This window comes from Emydura macquarii, unplaced genomic scaffold (assembly GCF_026122565.2).
Source record: "Emydura macquarii macquarii isolate MOO-44397 ecotype Brisbane River unplaced genomic scaffold, CSIRO-AGI_Emac_v2 contig_561, whole genome shotgun sequence".
Classification (NCBI taxonomy): domain Eukaryota; kingdom Metazoa; phylum Chordata; order Testudines; family Chelidae; genus Emydura; species Emydura macquarii.
The window spans coordinates 15,347,566-15,358,729 of NW_027130698.1; the positions used below are offsets into that span (position 1 = coordinate 15,347,566).

Genomic DNA, 11,164 nt, shown 5'->3' on the forward strand with positions numbered 1-11,164 from the left:
TTGACACTCAGTCCTGTGTGTAAGGCATTAAACTACAGTGTCTCCAGGAAAATCATTTAACAAATGTTTCCTATCTGTAAAATAACCATAGGAAAAAATGATCAAATTGAGCTGAGAAACCCTAAACACATCAGCATTGTGCTAGTGTATGAGAATCAGGCGTGATCTGTGCATGCAGGACAAGGATTGTGCATGCAATCTGTGTATGGGTTCATTCAAATGGCCAGCTAGTGGCATTACTGGCTATTTGCATGCCAATACTAATTGGCCTATAGTAACTGTGCATGCAAATTAGGCACCCAATTGGACACAAATTTTTGTGTAGAGTAAATTGCATTTTAAAGATTTTCAATTTGAATAGACAAAGGTTTAATTAATTACACGGGGATAGGATTTTTCCCAGAGCAGCGTCATTTTCACAGCCAGACAAAGTCCTAGCCAGCAGGAGACAATCTTCCAGACAATGGAGTCCAGTTTCAAATTCCAGGGGCACAAGTGGGTCTGAAAAGTCTTTTCTACGTCTATTTCCAGCAGATAAAGGTCTTAAGATTCATGACTCCGTTTTTAAAACACTCAAGGATAATGGGCTGGAACATACGGCTGCCACTCAATCAACCATTGCACAAAGAAATAGGATCTGACAGGGAATAATCCACTCAACAACCAACGTTATGTGTCATCTGTGCATGAGAATGAAATGTAAGGGCACCAGGTCAAGGCACAAAAGCAAGGGCCAACAGACTGTGTACGTGGGCCAAGAAAGGAGCCGACGGGGATGCCAGATGTACAGAGCTTGAACAAGAACATGTGTGATGGATCAGATGCACAAGAAGCAGCCCAGAATTAACTCACCATGGGGCGGTCAGTGAAAACAGGTAACATTTCACCACACTGCTAAAGACACAGGGGGCAGGAACGTAAAGACCTAACAACCCTACAGGTATTATGTGTGTCCATCGCCCCCAGATACCGAGTAGCCGAGCTGTCCATATTGCTACATTCATTGATCCCCCCCCCCCAAACCCCGCACACTCCCCCCACCAATCCTTTTTGATGCTTCTCTGACCTCCAGATTAAGCAATAGATTTTTTCAGCTCTTGTGATGCCCAGAAGTAGGACCTGATTTACCACGGCATGTACTTCCCGTCCCATTGAAGTCAAAAGGATGCTACCTGATCCGTGGGACTTAAATCTGCGTTAAGCGTAAGGTTGCAAGCCCCAGCTTAGGGTAAGTCCACACTACAAAATGAAGTCGACCTCAGTGACGTCAGCGTCCAGCCACCACAGAAATTACATCGCTTTTGCACGCCCACACTACGCTCCCTGCGTCGGCGGCATGTGCCCGCCCCAGGAGCGCTTGCAGTGATGTAACTAGCGGCGCAGGGCATGGGGGGAAGGCGTCTGAAAGACCGCAGCCGTCAGCAAGGCAGCGTCTACACGGACGTTGCGTCAACCTAACTGCGTTGCCTGAAGCGCTGCGCCTCGTGCGGCTGTGGCATTATTCAGTCGGCGTAGTGGGCGAGTTACATCGGTGGGCAAAGGTGACATGGGGGGGCATGCAGGGTCACGTGCCCCCTCAGATTGCTCAGGTACCTAGTGCGCCTCCCACCCCCGTTTGGGGCGGCTGAGCCTGCGAGCTGTGATCTGCACCGGGCAGAGAGAGGCAGGAGGAACAGCTGGCAGCTACAGGGAGTAGCCCCTGCTTTCCAGGGGAGGGGAGGTGGCTGCCTTGGGGGGGAGGGGGGACGACGACACAGGGGTGACTCAAGCTGTTCCAGGGTTGTGTCCCCCACCCCCCAACAGCAGGCATGGGTCGTCTTTTGAGTGTAGACGCCTTGCATCACCCTAACTCTGTAGCACAGACAACGGCTCAGTGGACGTAACCATGTGCCTGAGGGCTTTGCTGAGTCAGGACAAGAGAAGGTCTCTCTCCTCCCTGCATCCATGCGGCCATGGTGCTGTCCTCCCACCTAACCTGTTAGCTGCCCACTCCAGCTCCACACCAGCATTGCCAGCTGGTCCCTTCAGTTCTCTCTTCACTAATAACCACCGACCTCTATGCAGCTCCCATGGGGCGAGGCTAGGTGCACAGCCTGCATCAGGAATAGGTGGTGTGGACCCCACAACTTTGGGGCTAATACTGGCATTATGGGGGACCAACTATCTCCATTTGCTGATTTGGGGTCAGATCAGATTTTGCCTCGGGCGCTGTCTCATCCAGGAAGGCTGGTTCCTGCGGTCAGCCAGTAACACACGGATCACACACTGAACACCGTCTGTTACATTCCGTTCTCCGGCTCTACTGCAGCACGTCACAGCCGGCCGGTGATCATTAAGGGCCCAAGACAATGTCTTTCTCCATCACCAGAGCAGTGCAGCAAGTAGCACAAAAGGGCTGTGGGGGAAGGGAACGTAACCGGAGCATTTTGTACTGGAAGTGACATTGCTGGCTCCGGGAGCCACAACTGCTGAGCACCCAGGGTAGGAGGAGGTCCAACGTCACCTTTTAGGTGCAAAGATTTTTTTTTCTTTTTTAAACGATGCTTTGTAAACACGGATAAATTCATCCTTGCGGGTAAATGGTTTTCTCCCCATTTCTCAGATGAGCAAACGAGGGTGGGGAGTGTGTGTGTGTGTGGAAGGGGGGTGTCAAGGTCAACATTGCCATAGATGACATGTGACGGCAGGTGCCCATTGTAAGACAATTAGGTGCTGAGCAACGACAGCTCGTCTCGTCTCGAGCTGGAATCATGCGTGAAAAGCCAGGGGTCTAGGTGTCCCGATGGCCCCAAACCCAGAATTAGAGGCCGCTGCTTTGCACCATTTTGGCCTAAGTGATTTGGCCAAAACTACAGAGGGAATCGGGAGCAGTGCTAGGATTAGCCCTTAGGAAATCCTGACTCAGAGGCCTGTACGCTAACCACTACACAGCGCCGCCTGTCTGTGAACGAACGAGGCCTTTAGATGGCCAGCTAGCAGACTGACAGGACCGGCGGCACACTCTTTGGTGCTTTATAGTGCAAAACGACACCTGGTTGGCCCTTTCCCTGCCCGTTCGCTGGATCCCTGCTCATTATGACCAGGCCTGTGCAGAACGAATGTCAAAGCAAACCAGGCAGTCGGAGCTGAGCCCCCTGCCTTACCACGGTTCGTTAGTCCTGCCGGAGTGCTCAGCAGAACAGGTACTCGGCTAATGAGCTCCAGCCCCTCTTCTCACTGTGGTTGGTGGTAGCTGGGGCTCCTTCCTAGCTGAACAGAAATATTAGGATGCGCAGAGAAATGTTTTAAACCACTGGTTCCCAACCTTTTTGGCTTGAGAGACACAAATATAATTTTTACAACCCTGAAGGGCCACCAGTCTCTGCCAGCAGCCCCCCCTCCCAACACCCACTGCAGCCAGAGGGGAGTTCAGCGAGGAGCATCTCCTGGCCCCCTGGCCTCCATGGGGGTCTCTCTCCATCAGTAGCTACACTGGATCATATCAGAGCTCTGGATCGTCCACACGAAGTTCCACATGAGGCGCAATGTGTGATTTTTTTATGGTCAGATCCAGATGATCGTGGAGGCCGGGGTATTTTCTCTACGTGGTGCTAGCTACACATTTGGACAGGATATTTCTGAAACATTTAACCATGCCAATGGTCTTACACTGCTCTCCCGTGCTCACCCACTTGTGATGGAGGGTTACAAGTGGTGTCATGATCGAAACGTGGTTACCATTTTCAGGGCACCCAATTACTGTTATCGTTATGGGAACCAGGCTGCTACCACGGAACTTGATGACACTTTAAAATATTCCCTCCTGCAGCAGGGAACCTTCCGGCCTCCATCTGGGTCCCTAGGCAGTGGCTGCCTTCTTCAGCCAGGGGGATGGGGGAGATCAGTGCTCCCCTCCCTCGGGCTTCAGTAGGGACACAGCGCCTGTGGACCTAGATGGAGGCCTTTGTCGTGCTCCCTGCTACAGCCAGGGGGAAGGGAGCGCTGATCTCCTGTCCCTTTGGCTGCAGCATGAAGCCTGCACCGAAAACACGCTCTGCCTGGGTACTAATGCAGCAGCTCCCTTCTGCAGCCAGCGGAGCCGCGGGCCACTTTTGGCCCCTGGGCCACAGGTTGGGAACCACTGTTTTAAACTGAGAAGCAAAAAAAAAAACCCACCCCCAAACATCAATACACGGACACCAACGCTGTAAAGAATCTCACCCGGGCTGTTCAGCTGTGATTGGGGATTCACCACCGGAACCGGCCACAGCCGGCTGTTCCCCTTTTCATCGGAGAACTCCAGGAACATCTCGTAAAATACGGGCTCGGGGACTCGGCTCAGCAGGCTGGACACCTGTACAGTGCACTGGAAAAGAAAACCAGGCTGCTACAAACAGATGCAGTGTGACTGGCCCTCCCTTGCCCAGCTGCAGCTTTAGCTGCATGGCATAAAATCGTTCCATGTTTAAGAGGAAAAAGACCCTGAGATTTCCACTCACTCACTGCCTGGGATTTAGGGGTTAGTTAGCCACTTAATCTAAGTGCCGAGCGCTTTTGAATCTGGCCCGCCGAGCAAAATCCTCCTCTCCTGTCCAGTGCTGCGTGAGGAGGCTCAGTCGCTGCATGGAGATTCTAGGGACACGGGGCATGTCAAAGCAAGACAGATAAGCAACTCGTTTAAGGCCCCGGAAGGAATCTGGGTCAGAGCAGCGACTCGATCCCAAGAGCTCCAGCGCTGGGATTCCGACACAGACATATTACATGGCAGTGTCGGACTTTAAATACCCTTAATAGATGGAGTATTATTTCAGAATACATTAGCCCCAGAGCGGGGAGGGCTGAGGGGGTGTTTCCTTTGGCTCAAGGGAGGAAAATAAATCCCTAGCTCTGGATCTGGGACTTCACCTCCATGCAATTACTGCTGCTAACAACCAGACTAGCACCAGCAGCCGCCTGCTGAGGTTTGGTGCTAGTGTAGCAGAGGCGGGGTCGGGGGGGGGTCGGGGGGGGAATGGCAAGGAAGGTGCCAGTGTAACTTACCGACTGTTCGTAGGATGTCCCAAAGGCGTAGGCAGCATCGAGTGCACTCTGCCGGTCGGCACAGAGCTAGCGGGGGGAGGAGGAACGGCACTGAGACCAGACAGCGGTGACGCACCACAGATCCCTAACCTGACTGCCTGGGACACCTCTGCATTCCTGGGGCTGCTACTGCGAGGAGACCACAGGCCAGGGTAGGCTCAGGGCCTGCACCAGCGGAGGCGCACACCCAGAGCCAGAGGCTGCATGCTGCAGCGTGACCAGGGGCGGTGGGGGAACCTCCCAGGAGCAGGAAGAGGGGAAGGTGGAGGGTGGGTTTGTGACCTGCCAGGTCAGCGTTTCAGTTTGGGGGTTCACTTTCTCCTCTCTCTGGCCTCTGTCCTCCCCTTGGTGCCAACACCCAACAAACTCCCATTAACAGGAAGGGCTGTCCCTTAGCCAGGCTGGACATACTTTGTATCTTTGAGCTGCACTCAGAAGTTAGACTTTCTAGCTCCCTGATTATGTTGGTTGCTTCTCCAATTTATCATCAATAACTCGCTGGTAATTATGTCCATGGAGCTGTATGAAGCTATCCCCTTTCCCCTCTGATCTGTGATGTGGTCTCTGCAGGCAACCCTGCCGGCCCTTCACCCTACCAGAGTGGGAACTCATGTCTAATTTGCTGCCCGCTGTTAACCGGGTTGCTACACCTTTGCTTTCTGGGTTTGTCACTCCCATTAAATATCTGTACCATGTTCCTAATCTCTGCAGGCCCCTTTGTGTTATGTCTCTGTCCTGATTGTACTGCCTCCTAATTTAATATGACCTGCCCTTTTTGTCATCATGCTGGTTACCCCCTCTTCTAGGTCTTTAATGAAGATATTCAATCAGAAGGCTCCTAACACCAGTCCTTGTAAAACCCGTGCAACGCCTCCCCTCAACTTGATACGCTGATTTTATCATCTTCTTTTGTTTATGGTTCTTCAGCCATCTTGTTCTCACAGTGTTCATGTCCCAGTCAATTTGAATTAACGTGCAGAGCAAGATATCATGTAGGAATTATGAGATGGTTGAGGAGACCCAGTGGTTCAAAAGGGGGACATGGGACCTCTAATGTAGGAGGATCAGACTAAATTAAAGTAGCCCCTCCAGCCCCTAGTTCCAGCAACTGAATCCCAGCCCTGGTTACACGACCAGAATGAAGGACAGAATGAAATTAACTCACCTGCAAAGTGCCACCTGTCACGTCCTCCCAGCCTAAGAAGTGTCCTTGGGCATCGTACTTTACAACCTTAAAATGGATCTGTTCAGGGTGGGGAAGATAAAGAGAATCATCAACTACAAAATCTTTCAGAGGAGCTTGGTAAGTCTAGGGTTTTTCCATGCACAAGTACAAACAGATTGCATTTACAACACCCCCTGCTGTAGCTACGTGAAGGTTTGACCGGGAGCTCGTTCTTAGCGCTCAGTTCAGTAAAATCAGTTTGGAGGAGCACGGTCTCCTGAAAAGAGAGGCAACTTGAGTTGTCCATGACTTTGCGTGAATAGTACAGGTACAAGACCCCAAACATGGCAGCGTAGGTTGAAAGTGAAGACAGGGAGGTTCTGAGACATGGTAGGAACAGGGCTGGGGTAAATGTATAAAGGACATGTGTATTATTTCTCGTCTTTTAACATATACACATAAATCTGTATGTCTGTCTGTGCATCAGCAGTGATTTACCATGGAGTTCTTCCCAAAGGAAAGCGGAGGCAGTCCTGTGTTGCTATAGAACAGCTTTGGAAGGTTCTGGCTTCTGAAAAGAAAATCAAATCATATTTCTCCATGCAATTATGTATGTATGCATGCTCCAAATTATTCAAATTAGTGATAATCTAGACATACTCGGTGTCTCCCAAGCAGTCTGGATAATCAGGAGTCTGCTGTTTTTTAAATTATCTAGAGCAGAGAGCTATTATTACTATTGGGCCCCAGCCAGTCCATCTCCCTGCCAGTGTAGGATTGTCCCCTATAGGACTTTCACTCAGGCTTTTGTCCACCTCTAGCCCACAATTTTGAGTCTAGATGTCAGTAGAGACCAGAATTCGTTACCTTCTGATGGGGGCTCGGTGCATGAACTGGCCTGATTTCCCCCCACCCCCGGCCCTCTCTTCTCATCCTAGTGGTGGTGCCGAAGGTCAAGGCTGATTGGGGCAGGGGAGGGTGCTACAAGGAGAGGAGCTTCCATGGCTCAGCCTGGCGAAAATGCAAATCTCATGCTTGGATGGCACAAGGATCAGTTTATTCAAGGATCACACTAGGGAATTTCGGTATTTTCGGCATGATCACGCCATGATTTTGGCATTAGAAATGCTGCTGCTGGTCTCCTGCTGTAGCCAGGCAGCATCCGTCTCCAGCGCAGTCCACCCGGCCCTCAATTCACCTCCAGCACCAGCAGCTTTTCGCCCAGTTCTGCAGGCGCCATGGGACTCACTTGGCCTTTGCGTACAGGTCGTAGGCCCGGGTTTCCAAGGAGAAGGCGTTCAGAATGACCATGTTGGTTAGGAGCTCGCAGGCAGTCCGGTTGCAGGAGTTCTAGGGAGGGCGCAAATAAGACAGGGTCATAGCAGCAGAACAACACGTGAGTTACCCCCAGGCCAATCCCTAGCACGGGCACAGTTACGGCTTATTCCGCGTCCCATGCAGGAACAGCTACCCTTGCCTAGGCATCTTTAGCCTGGCAGAGTTCAGGCAAGACAACTCTCGTGTGGAGACGAAGCCTTAAACCTGCCATTTCAGTCTAGGTGGCTTTGGTTTTAAAGTCAGACAAACAAGACAGACAAAAAGAAAATCTCCATGGAAGGAAGCAGCGTGCACCTGCCTTTCTGAGATCCTCCATCTCAGCTCTCCTGAGATCTCAGCCCGTCCCCTCTGCTGGCAGACTTCTTATGTTCAAAGGAGAGCACTTGGAAACCAAAACCCTAGCTGGAAACACTCCCTCGGGTACTTATTGCCCCTTTTTTAGTGCCTTACAACGTCTACCTGCGTAACACACTGGGAGGCAGGGCTGTTATTCCCAGGGAAACTGAGGCACAGTGAGACTAAGTGATTGGCCCAAAGTCACACACAAAGCCTGGGGCAAAGCGAGGAATTGAACCCCAGGTCTCCTGAGCCCCACGCTGGCACCCTAACCACTAGACTGTCCTTCCTCTCTGAAAGAAGAGGAACCAGCGCAACAAGAGGGTAGCAGCAATGTTACTTACGTTACAAGCCAGGAAACTGCCATCCAGGAAGGTGGACTCCCAGAGCGAGGTGGGCTGCCGGGAACTCTGCATGGAAGAGAACGTTCTGGATGCAGCAGGATCCGGGTAACCCGGAGGGGCTGTCTGCATTGCAGTCAGAGCTGTGACGTGTAAACCCGCACTGGGCAGGTGGGGGTCTAGCGAGCGTGAATTGCGCTAGCAGAGAAGCAGCACAGGTGGCAGCAGAGAATAGTCACTGTGTACCCACCCAGGGACAGTGCCAGCGTGGACGCCGGGCTGCCATGGCTACGTTGCTATTGTTACTGGAGCTAGCTAGAAGCACGTTGGCTCTGGTATGGCGTCTACACGAGCCTCTGATTGCAGCGGAGACGTACCACGCCAGGGGGAAGCGGGGATTAGAATCCCGATTGCACCTACACAAGCGCTGCACTCCGCCGCATGGTCTGTTGCGTTCAGGCTGTCAACGCAGACACAGCTCAGGCCTGGAAAACAGAGCAGCAATCAGCAGCTGCGGGAGGCGGTGGCTGGAGTTCCCAGATTGCTGCGGGATCGGCCCTGGGAGCGCCCGAAGTTGGAGCCTGACCCTGCTCAGGTCTTCATGGTGGGAGGCCACGCTTACCTGGAGCACGTGGGGCAAGCCGCTGCCGCTGTGCAGAGCTCTGCTGGTGACTTCATGCCACTCCAGAGCCAATGCAGACTGACCAGCGTTAGCTGGAAGAGGCTAAGGAGCCCTGGGCTTCTGCTCCAACGCATGGCAGAAACCACGCAGCCAGAGACGCAGCCAGGCTTTCGATTGTGCGTGTTTTTTGACAGCAAACAACAGAGGAGGCCAAGCCACGACCTTTGGATCCACACACCCCCCCCCCCCCCCACTCCAAGAGGGCTGAGCCGGACCTTTGGTTTGGCCCATTGCAGAGTTAGCAGCCTGCTGCACAATTCAGCTCCAAGGTCATGAGGCCCCCCCCTGAAGTTCTGGGGTGTTTGGCTCAGGGGCACCCGCAAATCAACCATTTTTCGAGCATGCGGCAAAGCCAGCTCCCCACTCACCTTCCGGGCTTGTCACCAGGGGCTCTCGGCAGGGGCTGCACTGAAAGGTCTGGGTGTCGAGGAATTGGCTGGGGCCGCAGTTCCCCGGCGGGGTGTAGGAGGTGGCACTGCTTTCAGTCTGGGCAGAGCAGCCAAGAGGGCAGAGCAGCCAGGCAGAAAGCACAGCGTAGCCCGCTGAAAAGCGAGACATTTTTACTGCGCTCCGGCGGGTGTCTGCTGAGCTTCCTTCCAAAGCCCTTTGCTTCTTGCTGGCTGCGGGGAAGGCAGAGCGATATGCCTGTGTGCATAGACAGCAGCGTCCATGGTTACCAACACCGACCACTTGTGTTACACAACAGAAAACCTGCTTCAGCATGTACCTGGGGGGTAACTGAAAACGCTGCTGAGCTTTCCTGCTTCTGAGAGTGCGGGAGCTGAGAGCTGGAACCTCCCACTCAAGGACAATCAGATCTTTGGGCTGAGCAAACAGCAGCAGGGCAACTTGCGCAGTTAAACAGGCATGCAACTAGCACAACGCCCTGGCAATCGGTGCCGGGGGACAGATACACAACGCACTAGCTGAATGCTCTTGTAGGGACCCAACAGGGAGACGGGAAGGTTCCAGGAAATGGGTTTAATAAAATGACAAATGTAAAATCCATGCATCCCTGTGTCCAGGGACTGAGAATCTTGCATTTGCTTGTAATGGAGAGGAGATGCTAAACTGTTCTCTGGCTTTAAACATTCAGTAACTCCACAGGGAGGGGCGAGGTCTGTGTTTATGATTCCTGTCTGAAGGAAGGAATACGGAAGGCTGCTAGTAATACGACTCTTAGAACCAGTGGGGGAAGTTGTGGATGAGAAGAATACGGGGTATCCAGCTTAAGAATTCTGCCTGTCTGCAGAGGAGGGACACACACAAACACAGTACTCTCTCCTGGAGACTTCACTTTGGTTCTTTCTTGTTTTTATTAATCTAAGGCTCAGATCAGTTCTGAATGAAAGTACGTTCTGCTCTGTGTGTATCGAAGCATGAGCGGAGAGGCAGGCAACTGAAGTGGAAGTGGAGCTTCAAGGAGCAGGATAGGGAAACAGGACAGTAATGCAGAGAGAAGGTAACACAAAGAGAGAGAGAAAATCCAGTGTGTTCCCAAGAGAAAGTGAAGGATCAGGAATAAACTCACGGATTCAGGCTTGCTCAGCTGTGCTCCGCCTTTATTGAGTGATTTCATGAAGCAATAGTATTTACCACATTACCACAGCCTCCAGGAGACTTTTAAATATGCAACATTTCTAATCTAGAGCAGTTCAGACCACACCTGCCTGTCAAGATTCTTTCCCTTGAAATCTCCCTTGGTTTTCTGTTAGACTTCAGCTGACCAGATGGCAAGTGTGAAAAATCAGGACCAGGGGTGGGGGATAATAGGCATCTGTATAAGACAAAGCCCCGAATATTGGGACTGTTCCTATAAAATCAGGACATCTGATCACCCTCTCTAGACTCCATCAGCCTCACTGCTTGAAGGTAGGAGTGCGCTAAATGTAGTATATAAAGACCAGAAGCCTGTCTCGACCAGATATTGGGCCATATCCATCCCTGCCATAATTCTGAATGAAGCCAATGGCCTGGTACTGGGTGTCTATTCGGCCCATTTAATTCAGCATGGTCACTGCTGGATCAAACGATGCACGTTTGCTGGGGTCCCAGCACTGGCCCAAAGCTGGAAGGACATAGCCATGCAATTCCCTTAGCAGACACGTGGTGGGGCAACAAGCCTGTGAATACAGGACAGCTCACGGAAACAGGATGACTAAAAGAGCAGCTCCATTGCCCTGGCCGCTTTTCCGACGTCATTGTGCTGAGGAAGGATTTAGCTGCTGGGACACTGAGGGAAAG

At 52.1% G+C, this 11,164-nt stretch overlaps 1 protein-coding gene across 1 annotated transcript in view; it reads right to left on the reverse strand.

Annotated features, from left to right (window-relative positions):
* The window catches only part of LOC137147666 (meckelin-like), a 28,050-nt gene extending 18,572 nt beyond the window's left edge, over positions 1–9,478 (reverse strand). Inside the window, exons 1-8 of the mRNA XM_067539969.1 lie at positions 9,289–9,478; positions 8,659–8,723; positions 8,242–8,307; positions 7,473–7,573; positions 6,722–6,794; positions 6,224–6,301; positions 5,020–5,085; positions 4,201–4,345 (exon numbers count right to left, since the gene is read on the reverse strand). Coding sequence (XP_067396070.1) covers positions 4,201–4,345; positions 5,020–5,085; positions 6,224–6,301; positions 6,722–6,794; positions 7,473–7,573; positions 8,242–8,307; positions 8,659–8,723; positions 9,289–9,478 — 784 coding nt within the window. The remainder of the gene's footprint in view (positions 1–4,200; positions 4,346–5,019; positions 5,086–6,223; positions 6,302–6,721; positions 6,795–7,472; positions 7,574–8,241; positions 8,308–8,658; positions 8,724–9,288) is intronic.
* Positions 9,479–11,164: the final 1,686 nt, after the last annotated feature.